The 27,014-nt window shown below is 36.1% G+C and overlaps 1 protein-coding gene across 9 annotated transcripts in view; it reads right to left on the bottom strand.

Annotated features, from left to right (window-relative positions):
- Nucleotides 1–27,014, bottom strand: part of Dark (Death-associated APAF1-related killer) — a 56,024-nt gene that overhangs the window by 15,048 nt on the left and 13,962 nt on the right. For 5 of the 9 annotated variants that reach the window (XR_010950586.1, XM_067771657.1, XM_067771658.1 and 2 more), the window contains 9 exons: nt 12,839–13,065; nt 9,398–9,558; nt 9,032–9,316; nt 6,563–7,257; nt 5,816–5,939; nt 1,334–1,536; nt 1,021–1,241; nt 762–948; nt 401–704 (listed from right to left, as the gene is read on the bottom strand). Coding sequence is in view for 8 of the 9 variants with exons in the window: in XM_067771657.1 (XP_067627758.1) it covers nt 401–704; nt 762–948; nt 1,021–1,241; nt 1,334–1,536; nt 5,816–5,939; nt 6,563–7,257; nt 9,032–9,316; nt 9,398–9,558; nt 12,839–13,043 (2,385 nt within the window). In the remaining variant the exon portion in view is untranslated. The remainder of the gene's footprint in view (nt 1–400; nt 705–761; nt 949–1,020; nt 1,242–1,333; nt 1,537–5,815; nt 5,940–6,562; nt 7,258–9,031; nt 9,317–9,397; nt 9,559–12,838; nt 13,066–27,014) is intronic. The other 4 variants (XM_067771663.1, XM_067771660.1, XM_067771661.1 and 1 more) reach the window with 1 other exon arrangement.

Here is a 27,014-nt window from a genome sequence, read left to right as displayed (position 1 = left end):
ATACACAAATTTGCCTTATAGCAGAAAATTTGTCTAGTAAAAATGGACGGGATCGGTTAAAGACCACAGCAAATTAGATATAAAACAAATTTAAAAGGGTCGTAGACTAGAATAATAAGCTATAACTTAGCAGGAAATAGTTTTGAATCAATGACATTTCACTTATCAAGTTTTACTGTAAGAGAAAATGGGGAGACATTTTTCTTTAAACGGGCGGTGCCAAGTGTTATGTAGAAAAGTAATTTATCTGAAATGAAATGTACAATTGAAGCGCACGCTGAGTATATAATTTTCGGTTACACCCGATCTTAGACACCTTTACTTGTTATTAATCATATATCTGTGTCGCCTAGAGCTCGAAAATTCTTTTTAATATGTATTATAAATAAGAAATACTCACTCTACGCCTATCGGCACTGCAATCTCCTGGTATACACCAAACTTTCATATCACCATTGTCATATAAAGCCAACAAAATATCTGAATTGCTATCGTTAAAGAAACGCACGTCAACAACTTTAGTTTTCACTTGCATCGGGTCTTTCAGTTTTACCGCATACGAGTTCCAATTTAATGATGTATTTATTAATAAAATCGTTTTACTTTGCTGCAATGCAATTAAAGAGCGTTCATGATCAAGTAAAATAACTTTTTTTGGCACGCTCGGTAATGGTATGATATTGTGACGTTGATGATAACAACCACTGGCAAAAACAAAAACTCTTATTACTTATTTTATATGGAAATTAAAAATTACAAACCGCTGCTCAAACCACGTATAATCTGGGAATGCAGCTGCTTGCGCACGCGCTTCACTACCCACTAAACCGGTTTCCATCAAAGCACATTGCAAAAGTGTTGCGTTCTCTGATTCCTGTAGTGTCTTTTCGATATTTGGCAAAAATTCACGTATGGCACGAAATACTTTGCGACGTTCCGAATCGGGTGCTGTAACACAATTAAATTGTAAATAGTTGAAAATATTCTGACTACTTATTTATTCAATAAAACGTTGCATACCAATATATTGCCGAAAAGTTTCCAAATCTGCAATAGTGCTCAACAAATCAACGGCGCGCATTTTTTGCTCCAAAAATCCATAATCTAAATACAGTTGCCGAAAGTAGCCAGTAAGCTGAGATTTTTTCAAATGATAACCGATGCAAAGAAAAAAATAGAAATCATGTATATCTCGCTTAAATGGCAACACCCCTTTACGTGCTTCTAGATCCTCAGTGAAACTGCAAGGGAAAAACAAAATAAAAAAATTGTATGCAAATTCGGAACTTCATCGAAATTTACAAAAATATTTTTATATTAAACAAAAACATACTGATAATAGTTCAGCAGTTTTTTATGCATATCTGCCATATCTTCATCCATCCTTTCGTCTTGTTCTTTCATTTTGCCATAAATAAATGGAAGCTTATAGGAAATATCACCAACTGGTGAGGAGTATTTCTCTAGAAAGCCATGACGATGTAGCTTCTCCAAGTCCTTTTCACATTTACGCACAGGCCAAAGGGCGGCGATTACCTGAAATGGAACAAGAACAAGTTTAATAAAAAAAGTATAAAAATATATAAAAATTAAAAAAAAACCAGTTAAAACAATAAAACTATTATTGGGAAACTAAAATAAATATTGGGAAATAATCCTAAAATAATCTAAACATAATATCAAAACAATCCCGAAATAATCAAGGTGTTATGCCTCATACTATCACAAAATAATCCCGTAAATACCCCAAAAGCTGTTCTGAAATCGTAGCGAAATGGTCTGCAACTCATGTCCTAATTATCCTGTAATATCATCGAGTGGACCTCAACATTTTAAGAGAGCACCAAAATGATCCTAAAGCGATACCGAAAACAATCCCGACATAGTCTTCAAACAGTCCCGACATTTACCTTAAAGCAATACCGAAATTGTGCCAAAACTATTCCTAAAACAGTGGTCTCGAAACGATCCCGAGTACAACCAAAATGATCCGCAAACATCCCGAACTTTGTCTCAAAATGATTGGAGACCAATTTCGAATTGATCCCGAAAACAAACGCGAAATGATCCCGAAGTGGTACTTCTATGATCTCGAAATGATACCGAGATAGTCCCGACAGGATTCTCACCGAACATAAAGCCGAAATCTTCCAGAAGTAATCACAATGGAGTTCCTTAGTGAACTTCAAAAGGCTCCCAAAATGGTCGCGAAAACAGTTTCAAAACTAATCGAACTGAGCTTGATATATAATCTGACGGTGGCACTTTTCCAAAGTTTGTTAGGCGAACTATACTGCCGTCCATAGCAAAAGGCAGTAAAGTGTAAAAAGTGAAATCGCAGAAAGTTTAAGTTTTTTTTGGGAAATTTAAGTTTTTTCAAGTAAACATCAAAACTAAAACCTTTTTTTATATTTCACTGCAGATTTTAAATAAGTATTTCTATAATCAATGAGTCAACTTTATGTGCGCAAATGTATTGGCTTTAAAATTCCTAAAAGGCAGTAAGTGCCAAGGGGAAGGAAGGGAGTGAGTCGGCCTGTTCACTGGTTTTTAAAATTACTTAGACCCTGACCCATATGACTTCTTAATACTAAATATCTAGGTCAGAGGTGCACAACGTCAGAAGAGCTTCGAACACAAACGCTACAATTTGTGTAGTATAATGTGCGCCATAAAGAATAGCGAAAAAACTCTCGCTGCCACTCTTACAAGTGAAATCTGAATCACTCGCTTTGCTGAATCTCAGTTGTTGCGCTCACACGACATGTAGGTAAATATCGAATGTTCTTGTTATTGTTTTAGCGATAAGAACACTGCCGAATAGTTTTCCATTGCACTACGAAGGTCACCTCTGATCTAAGTCAATGTGATAAGAGTTATAATGCTTAAAAACGCCCAGAGAGCATGAGCACTTCCCCCCATATTCAAAGAGCACAGCTAGGAATCTTTTCTGACTACCGGCTATCTGTATTTCAAATTTCATACGAATTCGTCCAACCGTTCCGATGTGATTGAGTATGAAAGTTGATTAAAAAGTAACTCTTCCCTTGGAGCACGGGATCTCTTTTCAAAAAGTTTGATTGTGTATTAAACAATCCAAACATTCACGTGTGATAACAAAACTGATAGCTGATGAAGCTAATGAAAAAACAAGTAAGGAAGCCTAAGTGCGGGTGAAACCGTACATTACATACCCAGTTATACACTTGAAATGCTGTTTTTGTTTGTTTTGTGTGCTTAATAGTTTTACAAGGCTGCACAATAATACCTCCTGTGGCGAATGTTGGCGTCAAAATAATCACGCAACAACAAAAACATGAAGCAAGCCACACTGGTATACATGAATACATCAGTCATCATTTACACACATACATAGAACGCAACGAAGAGATATTTTACACACACTCATCATTTACATACATACATACATACATACATACGCACACATATGTGGTCATCAGTTGAAGTAGTTAGTCACGCATACACACGCATATGGCTATGCGAGAGGCTATAAACTACAAATACACACGCATATAGCTGGTAACCAAGCAAGATATTCTAGAAGGAGAAACGTCTAGACTTTGGAGAAATATGCGAATGAAGCAATGGAGAGTATAAAAGCAGCGCAAGCTGAGGAATGACTAATCAGTTTGATTTAAACACGCTATCAGTTGCAAAGTGAAGTGTTATTGTGAAATATAATTGTACTACTCCGAACATTAGCAGAAGGTTTGGAATAAGAGGAATTTCCCAAAATTCGTTACAATTGGTGTCAGAAGAGAATTGTTGAATAAATTCCACAGGACACTGCCAAGTTTAATGAATTGAAGATTCTGCAACTGAAAAAGGCGTTGGAAGCCAGAGGATTGAATACTACTGGCAGTAAGATCGAACTTTAAGCACGGCTACGAGAGGCAATGGAATTGGAAGGAATTAATGTGGACGAGTGTGTGTTTCATCTTGATGGGGACGAAACAACAACAAAAATTTAAGAGAAAAACGAAACATCGCAGACAGTTACGAGCAGAGACTTGAACATGATATTGACTGCAATGTCTGCACAAACATCGACAGTAACATCCAAGATGGAAGCACAGGAGGCACGCATTTCAGAAATGTCGTCGCAAAAGTCATCTCAACTGGAATAACAGAAGAGCCGTATAACATCCAAGATGGAATCGTAAGAGACACGCATAACATCGAAGATTGAAGCACAATTCGAAGAACAGAAAACACACATGGCCTCACAAATTGCAGAACAATTAAAAGAACAAGAGGCACACATAACATTACATCTGGAAGCACAAGAAGAACGTATCTCAACAAAGCTGGAGGCATGGGAAACGAAATTCTCATCGCAGCTGGAAGCTTTTAGTGAACGACAAGATAAAATGGAGGCCGAGATGGATGCTTTGAAATATCGGATTCAGGAGTTACAATTGAACCGTCCAATCACTTCAACGTCTATTACGAAGGTAAAAACTCCATCTTTTGACGGTTCTGTTCCTTTCCAGATCTTTAAGTTACAGTTCCAGAAGACCGCAGCAGTCAACAACTGGAATACTGAAGATAAAGTTGCAGCTCTATTCGTAGCATTGAAGGGGGCAGCAGCCGAAATCCTACAGACGATTTCCGAAGGAGAGCGGAACAACTATGGAGCACATGTGGTCATCAGTCGAAGTAGTTAGTCACGCATACACACGCATATTGCTATGCGAGAGGCTATAAACTACAAATACACACGCATATAGCTGGTAACCAAGCAGGAGATTCTAGAAGAACAAATATCTAGACCTTTGGAGAAATATGCGAAGGAAGCAACGGAGCGTATCAAAGCAGCGCAAGCTGAGGATTGACTAATCAGTTTGATTTAAACACGCTATCAGTTGCGAAGTGAAGTGTAATTGTGAAGTATAATTGTACTACTCCCAACGTACTCTAATAAAGACCATTTTGCTATACAGAATATTGGAGTGATTTATTCAACAGTTTAGCGATTCGAACGTTAGCATAAGGTTTGGAATAAGAGGAATTTCCCTAAATTCGTTACAATACATATACATATGGTTCTGACCTGAACTAATTTTTCTTCGAGTTATGGCTCCCGAAACATAGAAAATTTCTTAGTCATAAAAGGGGGACCATGCCTCTTTTAAAAATCTTTTATATAAAAGTAGGCGTGTTCCTTAACCGATTTCGTTAATTTTTCTTCAAAGCATTCCTTATAGTAAAGACAACCTCTCTGCCGAATTTTGTTACGATAGGTTTAACGATTTTTGATTTATCATTAATAATATTTGTAAAATTGATTTTATCACAAGTGGGCGGGGCCACGCCCATTTTAAAATTTGTAATCAATTGTATTCAAATTTGTATCAAGAGTCTCAATATCAGTACACACGTCAAATTTCAACATTCTAGGTGTATTATTTACTAAATAATCAGGTTTTTTGTGTTTTCCAAAATGTTATATATATAAAAAGTTGGCGTGGTTATCATCCGATTTCGCTCATTTTCAATACCAATCTATTCTGGGTTCAGATAGGCTCGTGTGCAAGTGGTAAAGATATCTCAATATTTACTCAAGTTATCGTGTTAACTGACAGACGGACGGACGGACGGACATGGCTCAATCGAATTTTTTTTCGATACTGATGATTTTGATATATGGAAGTCTATATCTATCTCGATTCCTTTATACCTGTGCAACCAACCGTTATCCAATCAAATTTATAATACCCTGTGTACAAGTACAGCTGGGTATAAAAAACAATTTTTTCGCAATTAACTTGTGATTAAATATTAAAATGCTCACCTCTTTTGGCACGAAAATCGCATGCGGAAAACATTTAAATACTTTCAAAAATGTTTTCCTTAGCTCCGTGTCCAGGCTTTCAAGGCTCTTTTCAATGGCTGCATTAAACTTTTCGTCGACCAAACTGCAAACAATGAAAAAATAAGTTTTATAAAAATCAAAAAACAAATAATAAGTGAGGGGTAAATATTGGAAAGAAATGCTTAACTCAGATTAATTAACTACTTCGGAATCATGTGGAAAAGTAGCTAACGGTTATGCCAGTCAAGCTCCAGAGGTAACTACCAAGTTTTAAGAGAATTTTCAGAATTTACAATGGCAATAGATAAGTAATTAGACATCGTTGGCTTATGATAGATTATCCGGTCTCAGTTGCAGTTCAAAAAAGAAATTTATAAAAAGGGTTCTTAAATCGTTTACTCCAATAGGGCGTTTTTGAACCGTCAGCCGATATAGGGTGGGCTCTACTCAGCCAAGAATAAAAAATGCTTTCCGAAGCACAGGATGTAACGAGAAGATTTAGATATCTTTTCAAAAAAATATATAAAAAACAATAGAGTACTATGTAAGTATTTTTGAATATTCAAAAGTTCTACTTGTTGTTGGTGTTGTTGTGATTGACTACAAAATTGCTACTATTTTTGTTGTTGTTGTTGTAGCAGTGCTTCGCTCCATCCAACAGGTGCGACCGATCACAAATTGTCATCAATATCCTCTAACGGGAGTCCAAGGAAAATTTCTACTCACTCTGATTCCTGCAACTTTTCAATCCAACTCTGCCAGTTGCTCGATTTTTGCCTCAAACTTTGTCCAATCAAACTCAACAAATATGGATGACCATTGCTATGAGTAAATATCAAATCCACATCATGTTCTCTAAAGGCCTGCAGTTCCAAATACTTTTCAAAAAGTATATAAACTTCCTCACGTGTAAGGCCACGATTCAAACGCACCGTTGTACTACGACTCCTTGCAAATGAGTCACTTACTTTTTTACTACGCGTTATTACCAACAATTTACAAGGTAAATCGAATGCAGTCAAAGCATGAATATTCTGTACATTTACCAATACAACCAAACATTTTCTATTCAATTGTTTTTTCAATTCCACACTAACTGCTTGCTTAACTTCTGCTATAGAGTTCCGATATGCATGCGTATTTTGTTCAGCACGATCCAATGAGCCATACGAGGCTGGTGAAGGTGAACGTGTTGATTCGGTTAGTAATAATTTTAAATAACGTAACATACGTAAATCTTCAAGTGAACTTATACACTGACTCATATCAATCCAGTGAATTTGAAAATTCATCGATTTAGCAACATCAAAATCCGTGCAAGCATCAATGGCTAACCACTTTTTGCCACAACCAAAATCACTAGCCAAGACCACGCGTCCATCGGTTGGCATAGAGAGTAGAGCATTGCGTAGTTTTCTGAACTGTAAAAGAGGAAAAAGAGTTTAATGCAGTTTAGTTGGATAAAAGTATATGCAAACAAGTAAAAAAGGCTAAGTTCGGGTGTAATCGAACATTACATACTCAGCTGAGAGCTTTGGAGACAAAATAAGGGAAAATCACCATATAGGAAAATGCAGCTAGGGTAACCCTGGAATGTGTTTGTATGACATGAGTATCAAATGGAAGGTATTAAAGAGTATTTTAGAAGAGAGTGGGCTATAGTTCTATAGGTGGACGCGTTTTCGAGATACCGCCATAAAGGTGGACCAGGGGTGACTCTATAATGTGTTTGTACGATATGGGTATCAAATGAAAAGTATTATTGAGGGTTTTAAAAGGGAGTGACCGTTAGTTGTATATGTGAAGGCGTTTTCGAGATATCGACCAAAATGTGGAGCAGGGTGACTCAGAACATCATCTGTCGGGTACCACTAATTTATTTATATATGTAATACCACGAACAGTATTCCTGCCATTATTCCAGGGGCTTTTGATTTTTTGATTTCGCCCTGCAGAACTTTTTCATTTTCTTCTACTTAATATGGTAGGTATCACACCCATTTTACAAAGTTTTTTCCAAAGTTATATTTTGCGGCAATAAGCCAATCCAATTACAATGTGTCATCCCTTTTTTCATATTTGGTATAGAATTATGGCATTTTTTTTTTTCATTTTTGGAAGATTTTGATATCGAAAAAGTGGGCGTGGTCATAGTCGGATTTCGCCCATTTTTAATACCAAGATAACGTGAATTCAGATAAGTACGCGAACTAAGTTTGGTAAAGATACATCGATTTTTTCTCAAGTTATCGTGTTAACGGCCGAGCGGAAGGACAGACGGTCCAGTGTGTATAAAAACTGGGCGTGGCTGCAACCGATTTCGCCCATTTTCACAGAAAACTGTTATCGCCATAGAAGCTATGCCCTTACCAAATTTCACATGGATTGGTAAATTTTTGTTCCACTTATGGCATTAAAAGTATTTTATAAAAATTAAATGAAAAAGGACGAAGCCACGCCCATTTTGGAATTTTCTTTTATATTTGTATTTTGTTGAACCATATCATTACTGGATTTGAATGTTGACATAATTTACTTATATACTGTAAAGATATTAAATTTTTTGTTAAAATTTGACTTAAAAAAATTTTTTTTTAAGGTTGGCGTGTTTGTCATCCAATTTTGCTAATTTTTGTTAAGTTCACTATAGTAATGGGAGTAACGTTCCTGCCAAATTTCATCATGATATCTTCAACGACTGCCAAATTACAGCTTGCAAAACTTTAAAATTACCTTCTTTTAAAAGTGGGCGGTGCCACGCCCATTATCCAAAATTTTACTGATTTTCTATTCTGCGTCAGAAGGTCAACCTACCTACCAAGTTTCATCGCTTTATCCGTCTTTGGTAATGAATTATCGCACTCTTTCGGTTTTTCGAAATTTTCGATATCGAAAAGGTGGGCGTGGTTATAGTCCGATTTCGATCATTTTAAATAGCGATCTGAGATGTGTGCCCAGGAACTTACATACCAAATTTCATCAAGATTCCTCGAAATTTACTCAAGTTATCGTGTTTACAGACGGACGGACGGACATGGCTAAATGAATTTCTTTTTCCGCCCAGATCATTTTGATATATAGAAGTCTATATCTATCTCGATTAGTTTATGCCGTTACGGATTACCGTTATGCGAAGAAAATTAATATACTCTGTGAGCTCTGCTCAGCTGAGTATAAAAAGGGCCATTTTCTTACCAGCATTGAGCGATGCACATTATAATCGTCATAACGTAGATGCACTTTTGAGTGTAGAGCATGTACTAAGTCTACATAACTGCTATAGTCCATTTTGCTTACATTTTCGAAATTATTTACAAGCCAATCGTGGTCCATAAGTAATGAGTCCATAAATTTACGTATTTTCGTAGGATGCTTGTGACGCAACACGGCGAATAAACGCGACACTTGCTCTTCGCGTTGTCCATCTTGTATATCCGTGGAGAGTATATGATGCGTACACTGTTCATCGCGATGAGCACCCTAGGAGGGGTAGAAAAAGAATTGGTTTAATGATTTATTATTTTTTTTTAGAAAACAACTTTGAATTTTTTTGCAACTCACGGCATTTATATACTTTAATTCGTATTCTGTGAATATATCTTGAATATGAACATCCCTCAAATCGAAATCCTTCAAAAAATTCCCTTTGATAATGTAGAGCGCATGATGACTGCTGAGCGACTCCTCTTCGCTGGAATTCGAACTCAGCGTGTTCATAGTGGCTGAAATTGAAAAAACGAAAATATTGATAATAAATGATTGAAATATCATTAATTAAATAAAGTAAATCTAAAATAAAGCAAAACAACTAAAATACTTAACTAAACTAAATTAATCGGGAAAATTGCTTTAGCCAAGTCTAAAACTGACTTAACTAAACCCAACATAACTAAGGTAAACCTAAAGGAATTGAATTCAATTAACTAAATAAACGAAACGAAATGAAAATAAATCGAATTAAATAAATGCCAAAATCAATTAAACTAAATTGAATGAAATGAATTACGAGCTATAAACTAAGATATGCGTAGGTCTTACAACCTTAGTCTAACAAAGTTGCTTCTATCATTAAAAAGAGAGGACTGTAGACTCATGACGGGTATTCTGACTGGACACTGCCTTCTGGCGTCAAATGCCTTTAAATTAGGCTTGGTCAGTTATAGCAGGTGTAGGAAGTACGGGTTAGAGGAGGAAACGATCGAGCACGATCTGTGCTCCTGCCCTGCACTTGCCAAGACTCCAACTATTAGGAGTGATACAGCTGTCAGATCTAGAATCAGCAAGTGGCTTAAGTCCTAGGAAGCTTCTAGTATTTGCCAAGAGGACAGAGTTATTTTATAACATAGGTCCTGGTTTTTGATAGGGTTTTCAGTTTGGTCGTTAAAACAAACTTCTGGTAACACTACGGACTCAATCAGTCTATGTGAGGTCCTCATGGACCGGCCAGTTCAACCTAACCTAACCTATAAACTAAGATTAAAAGATAAATAAAACTAGTCCAAATAAAATCCAATAAAATAGAATTGAAAAAAACTAAGCTAAACGCCCAGATACAGATAGCTAACGCGTCACAGACGAAGCTGGTATGGTATACATGTAAAATTGACGTCATCAGGCCTTCCCCGTCAACGCTGGCAGAAATAGGACAGATAGCAAATAGCACCAAAAGGGTGAAGAAAATATGCATTGTATACTTCATAACACGCAAAGTGTCTAAACTTTGACTGAAATTATGAAACTGCACAAAATATGCCACAGAATGCAAATACCGGTAAACCGCGAACGCTGCAGATATGAGGATTTGTTTATCACCCAATTAACCAGAGAACATTACTCGCACCCCAGCAGGCTTAAGCGTCACGCGGTAGGCAAGCCTGTCGAGAGAAGTATGTGGCGCAGAAGATCTCAAACTAGACTTGCGCAGCTTCTGTTGCTCGTGTACAGCAAATGCTTCGAAGCATGAATCTTCATTCTTATCCAGCAGGGGGAAGAAGATTGGGACTTCGTTTACCATCAATAGGCTTGATGCCCCCTTCCACCACTTAAGAACAGGATTGCCGTATCTTCTTCCCTCACAATCCTTTGCAATATTTGACAGTTCCATGCCAAGCTGTTGCTCTAGTGTTCAGTTGCTTCGCTTTGGCTTCCCAGCGCTGGACAATAGTTCATGTTTCCCTTCTCTGTCTTGTGCACTTTTCAAATGTATTTATTTGTTCGGAGTCGTACACCGCTTCCCAAACAAATTTTTTAGTAAATCACAAAGGTGGACTCAGCTGCAATGAATATGCACAAATACAACCATTTTCTACAGCGATGCTCCTTGCTGTATTACGTCCACCGTTAATTTCCTAGACTGTCCGCTATCAGAAAAGCTGCGTTTAAATGCAGACTGCATAACTTTCAATAGGCAAGATCCACATAACATATCGCTGCTCTTCTATGGACCGGAACGGCGTAGATACAGAATGCTAAATCGCTCAACCATAAGTCGGGTACACCGTCGCAAAGAGAGATATGCCCGATAACGTACGAATAGTTGAAGTGGCGCGCTTGCGCACCTGAAAAATGCTAAGTACGGTAAGGTTTTATGTAGCTTTTAAAAATAATTGGAGAATCGAGTGGAAACTAGATGTTGTTTAGGACTTAGCTTGATTGCAGCCTCGAGATCTGTCAACTCTGCCGTCTCTATTAGCTGCAGCCTTGACCTTGCAAGAGCAGGACCCTAACACATAAGGTGCTCAAACCGTTTCTTTCTACATTTGCTGTTACTTCTGAGGGCTAGCTTAAAAGCATGTGACACCAGTTAGTGTCCACTAAGTAAGCCTACCGTAAGCATTAAGTCTTCTCTCTTTAGAGATGTAAGCAACTTTGTACACATGATCTTAGAAATGTTTCAGCCACGCGCTTATGTCCACGCCTTTTCTGCTTGATGTATCATATGCAACTCCTGGCTTCTTTTGATTTCCACTAAACGGATTGTACGTCTACCGTCGATTCATCGAGTGTTGCACCCTCCTTTGTTAACCCATCTACCTTTTCGTTACCTTCTATCTCTATATGACCGGGCACCCAGTTGAGATATATGGTCCGGCCTGAGCGAAGTCTCTCCAAAGCTTATTTGTATTCCAAGACACTTCTTGATGGAGTACTGTGTGCGATTATTGCCTTGGCCGACGCCACTATCAATATATAAATTGACGATACTGCAGCTTAAGCATGCATCCTTCATAATTTCTGCTGCTTACTTCAAGGTTCAAATTCCGCCTAAAAGACACTGCAGTAATCTGGGAGCCGGTGGGATCTCCTTATTTCTTGATCGGCGCAGTTAACAGCAGTGCTTCCTCTACGGTGAGTTTGAAACCACCGGTATAAACGTATATAGTATGTTCTGCCATTGCCACACTTTTACGCCACCCTTGAGGCGCTATTGTGGCACCAAGATTTCCTTCGAAGCTCAGGCACGGAACCATGTAGTCCGTTCAAAAAACACTAACTAAAGATGTGAATTAAGCTAAATTGAATTTAAGAATACAAGGTCTTTAATATAGAAAACTTAAGTAATTATTTCATTAACTCTCTGTATGGAATTGGTTTTACATCAATTATATTAACTTAAAATGATATTAATTAACTACATTTAACTAAATTAAATTAATGTTTGTTTGTTTAATGGTGTGTTCAATTTATATTGAATATTCAATTATTATAAGCCGGTGTTCTTAAATAATAAGTATAAATTAAATTAAGATAAATAAACTGAAATTAAATAGAGTTTAGTTTATTTAACCCGTATTAAATTAAACTTAGTTTATTATGTCTTCAAAAATTTATCACATAAATAGAGTATATGAATCAAATTTAGTTAAAAGTTAAAAAAAAAAATTTTTTAACTACAGAATAGATTAGTCAAATACTTTTTACTACAACAGCATGAGATTAAAACTACAATTAATTAGAAAATTAGCTTAACAAGCAAAAATAATAGTAACAAAAGATGCCTACAAGTTTGTCTGTCCACTTTTTTTTGTGTAATTGGGTTGTTATTTCTGTTGTTGAAGTTGTCACCCAATGGCAGTGAATGCGGTCGCTGCAACACCATTCTTGTACTGCCACTCCCCCCTGGAGTGATTTGTGCTTCATTTGGCCCGTTAGTGGATTGAAGTAAATTTTTTAACATTTTATTACATTTTTTTATACAAAGCCACATATCCAGAAGTTTTTATAGTGTGCTGTGGATTAAGTAGTTTTTGATTTATTATTAATTGTGTGGTTTACCTATTTAGCTGATACTGGCATAGCTTGCGACGTAGGTTTGCATAACGATATGAGTATGAATGCGGTCAAGGATATGGATTGTAGCGGAAAATATGTGTGTATGGTGTATAACGATAAGGAATATGGATAAATCGTGCTGACGTCCGATGTGGATACTGGATTGGATATTTAAATGGATAAAGTTAGGAATATGGATATTGGAATGGATAGGTGATATAGTTAATGGATATGAATAGTGGATATCGAAAATTGATATGGATAAACCATATGGATAGTGGATAATGGATAATGGGAACTGCTAACAGCTAATGGATAATGAATATGGATAATGGATAAAAAATAAAGGATGGGGATAATAAATATTGATAATAGATATGGATAATGAGTGTGGATAAGGGGTATTTATAAGCCATACGAATAACGGGAATGGTTAATGGACGCTGTTATCAGATGGATGTTAATAATGCATACAAATTTTGGCTGTTGATAGTGGATGTGAATAATTTGTATGGCTAAAGAAAATTGATAATGTCAATGGATATGGATGATTGATTTGGAGAACGGATATAGATAATAGATGTGGATAATAAATGTGGATAAGGAATATTGATAAAAGGAATCGATAATTGATACGGATGACGGATATGGGTAATGGATTTATATATACATAAAACAGATATGGATAAGGGATATGGATAAGGCATATGGATAATGAGTGTGGATAATGGTTATTAATAAGCCATATGAATAATGGGAATGGATAATGGGCATTGTTAACAGATATTAAATATGAATAATGAATGCGAATAATGTATGTATATGCCTAAGGAAAATTGACAATGGGCATTGATAATGGGAAAGGATATGGATAATATATACGGATAACGGATATATGTAGATAATGGGCATGGATAATAAATATGGATAGTGAGTATGGATGTTGTTGTTGTTGTAGCGACAAGGACACTCCCCGAAGGCCTTGGGGAGTGTTATCGATGTTGATGGTCCTTCGCCGGATGCAGACCTGGTACGTTCCGGTGCCAAGCCCGACCATCTCGAGAACGATTTGTTATGACCATATACGATCTTCTATGGATAACCGTGAGTATGGATAATGGCTATGGGTGATGGATTTATAGGTATAGCAGATATGGATAATGGATATGTAAAATGCATATAGATAATTTATGCGGATAATGGATATGGATAAAATATGTGGATAATGAACATTGTTAACAGATATTGAATATAAATTATGGTTATGAATAATGAACACATATATTGGATATTACAATGGATGTGAATAATGTATATGGCTAACGAATATTAATAATGGGCATGGATAATGTACATATGTGGGTACTGGATGCGGACTCGCATGCGGATATAGATAAGATAAGACTGTTGATGCGAAAGTGAACACGAATGACGTGAATACAAATCTATAAGACAAACCCAACACCAAGAGTTTTAAGTTATAATTTGACGAAATTTTTACTATATTGAAGTATGCGAAAAAGAGCATTGAATTGAAAATTGAATAGTAGTGACACCTGCAGCGATACATATTATTCAAATGTCAATTTTCTCTTCAATACTTTTGGTGTGATAGAACATGGACTTAATTAGGCAAAAGCGCCTCGTTACTGTCGTAGAAGCTAACGTTAATATCATATCTCTGTGGAAATCAAATGAAAAGTGATTTGAAATGTGACAACTGCCAGTGCTGTTGTAATTGCCCTCCTTGAAATTAAGCCATAAACGATTAAGGCACGCATGCCCCGTGATCTCAAATACATACATACTTATCTACATATTTATGTAATGTTGTTGCTACTTTTTTATCGAACGCATAGAGAAGTTCTGTGGCTGAGCCTAACACAATTGTGTTTCAAGAAATTGCTGGCAAGAAAACTTTTACTGAGGGAAGTGCGAGGTAGGAAGCGCTCAGTGATCTATTATTTATGTAATTGCAATAAAAATTCAGTATCAAAAAATTTCAATTATAAAGCAAAAACAAGTAAAGCAACTCCCTTAGTGCTTAGTGTAAAATCAACAAAACGGGTATGCTGCTTTTGAAATAACAGATATTCGGTAAAATTGATCGCATAATGGTTAATTCAACCGATTTTTTTGTCAAGAGAACCAGAAACTGTTGGTTTCAAGTTATTAATATATTGTAAAAATGGCAGAACTTTATCAAACTAACTGACTGAAATTTCTGTTAAATGAACTAATTCAGTTGGTAATTTCAAAAGTTTACAACTGTCAAAATGATGCAAACGCATATGTTAATTTTAAAGAGAAAGTTACGCTTACGTTCCAAAGACGGTGGTGCTACAGAAATCTTTCTCTAATCAACAGCCTTTACTATCCAATACTGTAGGAAATCTGTTATTTTAATATTTTTCATTTGAATTCTTAGTGTGACTAGTGTTAGAACTTTAAAAAAAAAAGTATCGATACCGGTACTCATATAAAATACTCGGATCAAAGTATCCAGTATACTCGATCCAAGTAAGTACTTCGGAAGTTGTATCAAAAGTGAAAATACTTTTTTTTTAATAGAAAAACAAATAAGGAAGTTAAAGTTTAGACGAAACCGGACACTATATACCTAATTGTGTGCTCTTACATATATTTTAAGGAAACGTCACAAACATTAAATTATTTAAAAGATTTTTATCGACTTATCGCATTTAAAAAAGTATTTTTAAGTCAGAAAAAAGTTTTTCTAAACGGGGTCGCCCCTCCGCAATGGTTTTGCAAGCACGCCGAGTATATTTCTCAACTTAAAAAACTTAACTAAATATAAGGGGATTATAACGATTTTCCTTTTTGTGTAACTTTTGTACTTTGTACTACCATATCTCTACTGGATGTATTGTTACGTACAAAATATATATAGTGTTACGAATATTAGCAAAACTAAGGGGTGCTGCTATCTCTAAGCCGATGCTAAACAGTGATTTCATGCACATCCATAGATCAATCATTATGTATCTGCATAAACGAAACAATAATTGCGTCTACACATATGTACCATGTACGTATACGAGCAGCGGAGAATCAATGCACAAACACATGCATATATCTGAGATACTCCTGAAAGTATGCAATGAGAGAAGCTATAAAATCGTGCAATTGTAGTTACAGCTGAGAAATTTGAGAGCTGATGGCAACTAGTAGATTCTTGAAATGGAAGCGCCTAGAAGATGCGAACGTTGGAATGTAGAGGCGCTGGAATTCAGTTTGATTTGAGCTATCAAGCAGTTATTGATTAAGCACGCAATCTGTCGGGCAATAGTAGAGTTTCATTTGAGCTATCAATCAGTTTGGTTATTAAGCAAGCTAGTTGCAAACTATAAGTGTTATTGTGAAGTACTTTAATAAAGGCCATTTTTCCATTATTCAATATTGGAGTTATTTATTCAACAGTTTAGCAATACGAACGTTGCCAGACGATTGCAAATAAGGGGAATTGCAGTAAATTCGTTAGAATATATTGGATTTTCTTTAAGGTTAAAACTGTAAGCCCCTTTTTTCAAAGTAGGCGTGGTGTTTATTCGCTTTTGATCGGATCTATATATAATACCAAGGACCACATTTCCATGAAAACTTTTAAATTTTCTTCTGCTTAATGAGAGAGGCGCCAATCCCATTTTACAAAATTGTAATAAACTTATATTGTACCTCATAACTTTTTCTTTATTCGTCAAGTTCGCCCACTTCATCTGTATTTGTTAAAGCATTGTTCCTTTTTCTATTCCCCAAAGGGGGCGTGGATATAATCTGATTTCGACCATGTTCAATAACAGTATATCAACAACGATGCTGTAAAAGCTGCTAAATCCATCCACGGACGAAAAACTCAAATGCACGACAAGTTTAAATGTATTGAAATTTTATGGAGTTAGCAGCTTTTCATTATTTTGTTATGGCTAGTGGTTCTGGACAATAAACACGTACTTTTCTTTTACCACCATTATCAAGAAGTCGAATTCAATTGAGTGCGGAGCTTTTACCACATCGTCGACTATCTCATTTTATGCTGAAGTTGTGGTGTTAATGGACTGAACTTTGTTGAACATATAGACCATCGGCACTTGGTAAAGTATCGATACTTAACTCTTACTTACTTAATTGGCGCTTAACCCTCTAAACGGTTATGGCCGTCCAACAAGGCGCGCCAGTCGCTCCTTCGCTCCGCCAACCGGCGCCAATTGGTCACACCAAGGGAGTTTAAATCGTTTTCCACCTGGTCCTTCCAACGGAGTGGGGGCCGCCCTCTACCTCTGCTTCCATAGGCGGGTTCTGATAGACACTTTTTTGGCCGGCCATCTTTCATTCGCATAACATAGCCTAGCCAGCGCAGCCGCTGCGTTTTAATTCGCTGGACTATGTTGATGTCTGAGTATAGCTCGTACAGCTCATCATTAAATCTTCTTCGGTACTCGCCATCGCCAACGCGTAGAGGTCCATAAATCTTTCGAAGAACTTTTCTCCAACACTCCCGCTTCATCTGCTGTTGTCATGGTCCATGCTTCTTCCCCATATAGCAGGACGGGTACGATAAGTGACTTGTAGAGTATGATTTTCGTTCGCCGAGAGAGGACTTTACTTTTCAATTGCCTACCTAATCCAAAGTAGCATTTATTGGCAAGATTGAACCTTCGCTGGATTTCAGTACTGATGTTGTTGCTAGTGTTGATGCTGGTTCCCAAATAAACGAAGTCTTTTACTGTTTCGAAATTATGGCTGCCAACAGTAGCGTGGTTGCCAAGGCGCGTATGCGCTGACTCTTTGCTCGATGACAGCAGGTACTTCGGGGGGAATTTATTCCATCGGATCGGATTCTTCATCTCTGCGCGGTGAATTGCTGCCTCCATTTAGGAGAGCACAGAAGTGTTCCCTCCATAATCTAAGCACTCTCTGGACATCCGTTACAAGGTCGCCGTTTTCGCTCCTACAGGAGTTTGCCCCGATCTTAAAACCTTCCGTCTGTCGCCGTATTACTTTACTCAGTACTTGGAAAAATGTATCGAGTACGAAATACAAGAGTATTTTTTGGAAAAGTATCGAGTACTCAGTACTCGCATCGTTCTATCACCAAGCGTGGCAGTAATAATTGGTAAGTTAACAGAGCTATGGCTCACGTATGATGCAAATTTCGTTTGTTGATTGTCAATTCAAAATCAACGAGTTGTGCGGAACAATTCTGTTACAAAAACTTCGAGGAGAATTTTCCGCTACTACTTCGCGTTTTTCAATTTTAATTACGTACCGTAAGTGCTTTGTTAGCATATCGGTGCGATAATGAGTGTGATGAGTCATCTATAATATCAAAACGACAACGGTCGGTGTGCTTATTTTTACGAGGATTGATCATTAAGTCAAAAGTGGATAAAACTGCAAAAGCAATTGTCTGCTTAGCTTGGAATAAGATATGAGCCAGCTGTTTTTCCATATACACGTTTTATGACGACTTCGAACGGCTTCTGCTAAAAGCCCTGGCAAAGTTGACGTATCCATATAAAACAGCTGATCCAACCAACCTTATGGAAATCAAAGGTCAGTGGTGCCATAGCGATAACCATACCATAAGGGCCAGTTAATGGTGACTTACCCATAACCAGATAAAACAGCAGATCGAACCAACCTTATGGAAATCAATGTAATTGATTAATGGTGCCATACCATAACGCTAAAGCCATAACCATACCATAGCCAACCAATTGGTTTTTCGTTTTTCGTCATATCCATAACCTAAAAATATTTGAGTTGGAGAATTTATTAACTTTTTGTAGATTTTATTTATTGTTTTGGATACATTTTGACTAAGAGACTTATTTTTTGTGGTATATGTTTGTAATTTTTTGCTTTTTCTTCATTTTTATGAAATTTTCACGATTTTTAGGTTAAGGCACCAATAACTGATGCCAATTTGATATGGATAAGTGAAAATATGGTTATGACTATGGCGTTGTGACTATGTCCACTTTAACTCGGGCTATAGCCAACCAATTAGTTTTTGGGTTTTCACCATATACATAACCTAAAAATATTTGAGTTTCTGAATATATTAACTTTTTGTATATTTTATTTATTGTTTTGGATACGTTTTTGACTAAGAGACTTATTATTTTTGACATATGTTTGTAATTTTTTGCGTTTTCTTCATTTTTATGAAATTTTCACGATTTTTAGGTTAAGGCACCAATAACTGATGCCAATTTGACTATTTGACTATGCCAACTTTAACTCAGGCTATAACCAACCAATTTGTTTTTGGTTTTTCGCCATATACATAACCTAAAAATATTTGAGTTGGAGAATTTATTAACATTTTGTAGATTTTATTTATTGTTTTGGATACATTTTGACTAAGAGGCTTATTTTTTGTGGTATATGTTTGTAATTTTTTGCGTTTTCTTCATATTTATGAATATTTCACTATTTTAAGGTTAAGGCACCAATAATTGATGCCAATTGATAGGGATAAGTAAAAATATGGTTATGACTATGGCGTTATGACTATGTCAACTTTAACTCGAGCTATAGCCAACCAATTAGTTTTTGGATTTTCGCCATATCCATAACCTAAAAATATTTGAGTTGGAGAATTTATTAACTTTTTGGAGATTTTATTTATTAACAATTGTTTTTGTTTTTATCGGCCTATTGATAAATCATTCAAGGTTCGAATCGAGCTCAAGGCCAGAACAATAATTTTTTTCTAATGATAATTATTGTTATTTTTTAATTTTTCTAAATTTGAAAAATTGTATTTTGTTTTTGGAATAGTAAGTAGAAAATTTTTCAGACAACCTGCCATAGCTGCGCAGATAGATCCATTTCGAAGGGTGCTAAGCCTTCATCATCAGTACGCTTTAGGCATGCTGCGCTAACCATTTAGCTATACAGCGGTGGTTTGTTTGAATGGCAAATTTGCTACTTCAATTCCTTTTTTACCAACTATATTTATTCAGTGTTGCGCCATCTGGTGCAAATCACTGATAATGCTGGATTTTTTGTTTATTGTCAATTACTTTGTTTGACATTCCCAAGTGCTCATGGTTTATTAACAATTGTTTTTGTTTTTATCGGCCTATTGATAAATCATTCAAGGTTCGAATCGAGCTCAAGGCCAGAACAATAATTTTTTTCTAATGATAATTATTGTTATTTTTTAATTTTTCTAAATTTGAAAAATTGTATTTTGTTTTTGGAATAGTAAGTAGAAAACAAAAATCCAGCATTATCAGTGATTTGCACCAGATGGCGCAACACTGAATAAATATAGTTGGTAAAAAAGGAATAGAAGTAGCAAATTTGCCAGTCAAACAAACCACCACTGTATAGCTAAATGGTTAGCGCAGCATGCCTAAAGCGTACTGATGATGAAGGCTTAGCACCCTTCGAAATGGATCTATCTGCGCAGCTATGGCAGGTTGTCTGAAAAATTTTCTACTTACTTTTTTTAGTAGTAAAACTTAAAACATATTTTGTTTTACTCAATTTGACCTGAAGCCAGCTTTAAACAAAATAAGTAATTAATTAAGAGGTCGCCAAAAATCACAATTACATACAAATGTAATTCTTATTGCACCTCTTTACTGCTTAACTTATGGCATGAAAACGTTGGAAATATGTATTAAGTGAAGACGCAATAAAATCATCATAACAGGTAGCCGATCAACTAGCGACTCAGTGCACAATTGTACATATCATAAAAACAAGTAAGGAAGGTTAAGTTCGCGTGTAAGCGAACATTACATACTCAGTTTAGAACTATGGTGACAGCATAAGTGAAAATAACCATGTAGGAAAATGAACCGAGGGTAATCCTGGAATGTGTTTGTATGATATGGGTATCAAATGAAGGGTATTAAACTGTATTTTATGAGGGAGTGGGCCAAAGTTCCATAGGTGGACGCCGTTTCGAGATATCGCCAGAGAGGTGGACCAGGGGTGACCCTAGAATATGTTTGTACGATATGGGTATCAAACAAAAGGTGTTAATGAGTATTTTAAAAGGGAGTGGTGGTAGTTGTATAGGTGGTCGCCTTTTCGAGATATCGGCATAAAGGTGGACCAGGGGTGACTCTAGAATGAGTTTGTACGAAATGGGTAACAAATTAAAGGTATTAATGAGGGTTTTAAAAGGAAGTGGTGGTAGTTGTATAGGTGGTCGCCTTTTCGAGATATCGGCATAAAGGTGGACCAGGGGTGACTCTAGAATGCGTTTGTACAATATGGGTATCAAACGAAAGGTGTTAATGAGTATTTTAAAAGGTAGTGGGCCTTAGTTCTATAGGTGGACGCCTTTTCGAGATATCGCCATAAAGGTGGACCAAGGGTGACTCTAGAATGTGTTTGTACGATATGGGTATCAAATTAAAGGTATCAATGAGGGTTTTAAATGGGAGTGGTGGTAGTTGTATAGGTGGATGCCTTTTCGAGATATCGGCATAAAGGTGGACCAGGGGTGACTCTAGAATGCGTTTGTACAATATGGGTATCAAACGAAAGGTGTTAATGAGTATTTTAAAAGGTAGTGGGCCTTAGTTCTATAGGTGGACGCCTTTTCGAGATATCGCCATAAAGGTGGACCACGGGTGACTCTAGAATGTGTTTGTACGATATGGGTATCAAATGAAAGGTGTTAATGAGTATTTTAAAAGGGCGTGGGGCTTAGTTCTATAGGTGGACGCCTTTTCGATATATCGCCATAAAGGTGGACCAGGGGTAACTATAGAATGTGTTTTTACGATATGGGTATCAAATTAAAGGTATTAATGAGGCTTTTAAAAGGGAGTGATCCCTAGTTCCATAGGTGGACGCCGTTTCGAGATATCGCCATAAAGGTGGACCAGGCGTGAATAGAATGCGTTTGTACAATATGGGTATCAAACGAAAGGTGTTAATGAGTATTTCAAAAGGGCGTGGTGGTAGTTGTACAGGTGGTCGCCTTTTCGAGATATCGCCATAAAGGTGGACTCCAGTGGACCCAGGGGTGACTCTAGAATGTGTTTGTACGTTATGGGTATCAAATTAAAGGTTTTAATGGGGGCTTTAAAAGGGGGTGGTGGTAGTTGTATAGGTGGTCGCCTTTTCGAGATATCGCCATAAAGGTGGACCAGGGGTGACTCTAGAATATGTTTGTACGATATGGGTATCAAATTAAAGGTGTTAATGAGTATTTTAAAAGGGCGTGGGGCTTAGTTCTATAGGTGGACGCCTTTTCGATATATCGCCATAAAGGTGGACCAGGGGTAACTATAGAATGTGTTTTTACGATATGGGTATCAAATTAAAGGTATTAATGAGGCTTTTAAAAGGGAGTGGTTGTAGTTGTATATGTGAAGGCGTTTTCCAGATATCGACCAAAATGTGGACCAGGGTGACCCAGAACATCATCTGTTGGATACCGCTAATTTATTTATATATATAATACCACGAACAGTATTCCTGCCAAGATTTCAAGAGTTTTTTATTTCGCCCTGCAGAACTTTTTCATTTCTTTCTAAAGTTATATTTTGCGTCAATAAACCAATCCAAATACCATGTTTCATCCCTCTTTTCGTATTTGGTATAGAATTATGGCATTTTTTTCGTTTTTGGTAATTTTCGATATCGAAAAAGTGGGCGTGGTCATAGTCAGATTTCGGCCATTTTTTATACCAATACATAGTGAGTTCAGATAAGTACGCGAACTGAGTTTAGTAAAGATATATCGATTTTTGCTCAAGTTATCGTGTTAACGGCCGAGCGGAAGGACAGACGGTCGACTGTGTATAAAATTTTGTTCGACTTATGGCATTAAAAGTATTCTAGACAAATTAAATGAAAAAGGGCGGAGCCACGCCCATTTTGAAATTTTCTTTCATTTTTGCATTTTGCTGCACCATATCATTACTGGAGTTGAATATTGGCATAATTTACTTATATACTGTAAAGATATCAAACCAAATTTTATTTTTCAGTAGGTGTGTTCGCCATCCGATTTTGCTAATTTTTATTTAGCACACAACTAGTAATATGAGTAACGTTTCTGCCAAATTTCATTATGATAACTTCAACGACTGCCAAATTACAGCTTGCAAAATTTTTAAATTACCTTCCTTTTAAAGTGGGCGGTGCCACGCCCATTGTCCAAAATTTTAATAATTTTCTATTCTGCGTCATCAGTTCAACTCACCTACCAAGTTTCATCGCTTTATCCGTCTTTGGTAATGAATTATCGCACTTTTTCGGTTTTTCGAAATTTTCGATATCGAAAAAGTGGGCGTGGTTATAGTCCGATATTGTTCATTTTAAATAGCGATCTGAGATGAGTGCTCAGGAACCTACGTACCAAATTTCATCAAGATACCACAAAATTTACTAAAGTTATCATGTTAACGGACAGACGGACGGACGGACGGACATGGCTCAATCAAATTTTGTTTCGATCCTGATGATTTTGATATATGGAAGTCTATATCTATCTCGATTCCTTTATACCTGTACAACTAACCGTTATCCAATCAAAGTTAATATACTCTGTGAGCTCTGCTCAACTGAGTATAATTACAACTTATGAGTGATATGCAGATATATATATATATAAAATTCTATAGAAATGTTAATTTAAACCAGTGAGCACCAAAATAAGCTATTTTATGTTATATTGTTAATACAATAGTCTTCGACATTAGAACTACTCATTATTCATCATCATTGCTTGTAGTTAAAAGCCGAGCCATATTGAAGTTTTTCATACAGATGCGTTCAACGCAATCTTATGCATGCCAGTAACATCGCCACAGTCACACAAGATGTTGCGTCTGTAAATATTAAGGAACTTCAGACTTGACAATTGAAGTTTATTTCGCTTAGCCCATTAACATACAAGATTTCGCGAAGCATTATTATGCACATTCTCACTATATTTGCTAGCATATTTTAATGTTAAAAATGTTAGAAAAGTACCAATGAGTGGGAAAAATAATTTCACTTGCAAAATGTGAAAGCACCCTTAGCCAAAGCAAATGTTGAATTCTTCTTCTCATGCTTTGCTTACAATAAAAATTGAAAGTTGGCTACTCTTTCAAATCATGGCGCCAGTGTCGCTCAATCTGCAATCTACTCATCATGCATAAAGGGCCCATTACTCACACTTAGCATAGACTTGACTTGACTTGAGAACTGTCACTTACAGTTCTGTTAAATGAACATTGCATGTTACTGATTACTCAAAAATTAGCAACACTTAACTTGATTTAGAAGTCTGTTGCATTTTGATTTTCTATGCCCTCTATTATGAGATAAATTCGATCTTTGACTGTGGTCGAAAGAGCTAATCGAACGAATTTTCATTCGGTATTATGACAATCATTCGATCAAGACTAGTGTCATTGTTCGATAATTCGATAAATTCAACCGTTCAGAAAAGCACATTCCCATCATCTGTCAAACAAAATAAAAGCAAAATTATTTATTATGAACAAAAAAACTTAATTACTGGAACTAGCTAGAAGTATAAAACACTGAAATGAATTTCAACGCGTAATTGTAGCTTTCTGTGTTACATTTGTTAAAAACTAAACTTCATAATGACCATAGAAGCGTTCATGGACTTGCTATCCAATAAAGACGAATGCCTGCAACAATACACAAGAGCCAAGTCTATTCCAACCATTTTGAAATTGGCAACAATTGTCAAATTTTGCGCTGGGGATTGTCTCAACTGAGCATCGGGCACGAGAATGCACTCGGAATTTTTTCCACCAGATCCTTTCTGCAAGCTCGTTTTGTTATAAACGGATTTTGTGCAATTTATGAAATCAGTCTTCCAAAGAGTTGTTTTGCATTCACGACCTTAGACCTATATGTGGGGTTCTTAAATTATATTGACTAAATTATTTTTATTTAACTTTGTTATTATGTTACTTTGGACTTTGTAATTTTAATATGTTTTACAATATTTTAATTTTCAATATTGATTTTACTATTTTCAAAAATGTTCATTATTATCCGATTTTGCATCATGAAAATATAACATTTTCTTGTAAATAATTTTTTTATGGATTTTAATTTTAATAAAAATAAAGCATCCTACACTATATACGAATAATACAAATAGTTTGAAGTTACTAGTAGGTAAGGAAGATAAACACAAATAACTTACATTTCAAACAATTTTCTTCTAATTCGATACAGCGTCGACAACAAATTTCTATCCGCTTCAAAATTAGATACACAACGAAAATTTCGACAGAAATTAGATGTCATAATACCAATTTATAATTCGACTTTCGATGTTCGATAGCCAGCGAAGATCGAAGATCGAAAAATGCTCATAATAGGGGCATATGTAAGTTCTAAGCAGGCATGCTTAACCAACGAAACGATATCATTTCGTTACGATAATCAACGTTAATAAACGAAACGAAGTCATTTCGTTTCGTTTATTAACGTTAAGATCGTCAAATTAACGAAATGATTTCGTTTCGTTTTCTGCCATATCAAAACGAAATCAAATCGTTTATGTTGATTATTAATTTCAAACTATGCTGGCAAAGCTGATTGATGGCGGAGTCATTAAAGGTGAAAGCATTAGCCAAGCTGATTGCAACTTTTCTCATGAATTTTGACAGTACAAACATTTCTCAGAGTATTTTTAACATTACCACCAACGAATTACACAAACAAATTACATAGAGTTTGTGTGTGTATGTGCGCTCGTTGTTGCCACCTTACGGCTTCACCATGGCTATAGCATTGCCAGCACAATTCAAACATAAAGTATCACGTTTTTGTTAACGTTTTTAACGTTAACGAAAGCTTTTCGTTTCGGTTAAAAACGAGATACAATTTATCTTGATAATTTCTTTATCGATAATATTTCGAAGTGTTTCAACGGAAACGGTGGAAATTTTTTGATAAACGATTAGCTTAACGTTAAGGTGCATCCCTGGTTCTAAGTGACGTTTACATTTTGAGATGCCATTTGTTTGTTTCCATTTCATTTTGACATTTTGTCATACAAATTGACATTTATTTTTATTTTATTTATAAATTTTTACACTCATAAATTAATTGTAGTACTCAAAATTAACTTTGTTTAAAAACCACCACTTTTTGTAGCAAATATTTCACAATAAAATGACAGCTGGAAAACAGCTGATTATGATGCCACCCTGTATGCGCTAAGTGGAGTATAATCGTGGCTAAGTTGCCAAGTTTACGCCAAGTCAAGTCTATGCTACGTATCAGTAATGGGCCCTTAAGACTGCGTTAAGTGCATCTATATGAAAAACTGCTTATGTGACGCGGCTTTAAACCGCCCAGACGAGTTTGGCTGTTCTGTAACAAGTCAAGTGTAGCCATCTCATAGCCCATCAATAAACTTCCTTCGATGCACATCATTGATATCACGTAAATGAAGTTAAAAATCCCCAAGAACTTTTCTTTCCGCCTATGACTTCAAGGCATATAGCACGGCAGGTATGATGAGAGAATACTTTCCTTTACAATTGCCTTTAGAACACCGCTTAAACTAAAACGTTTGTTGGTGTCCTTGATCGTTGCTGACAGTAGACATTTGTATAACATAGAATTTCAAGGCAAATAATGTTATATTCAAAGAAAAAACATCAACAAAACTTCGTGCAACAGCCTGCCTATTTTTAGATACATACATATGTATATATGTATGTGAATTAGGAGAGTCCATAAAAAATAAAATGAACAATTTTTTTCAGTATCACCCCTTCAGACGGTAATATCACGCTCAAAGATATAACACAGAAATGTTGATCCCAATTGGATACAATCAAGATACGGGGGTCACAGTTCTAATTACGAATACAAAATGCATATGTTTTATCTTTGAGCGTGTTATTGCGGTGGACTACTC

This window comes from Eurosta solidaginis, chromosome 3, assembly GCF_040869045.1.
Source record: "Eurosta solidaginis isolate ZX-2024a chromosome 3, ASM4086904v1, whole genome shotgun sequence".
Lineage (NCBI taxonomy): Eukaryota > Metazoa > Arthropoda > Insecta > Diptera > Tephritidae > Eurosta > Eurosta solidaginis.
This window is presented reverse-complemented; position numbering and strand designations above follow the sequence as displayed.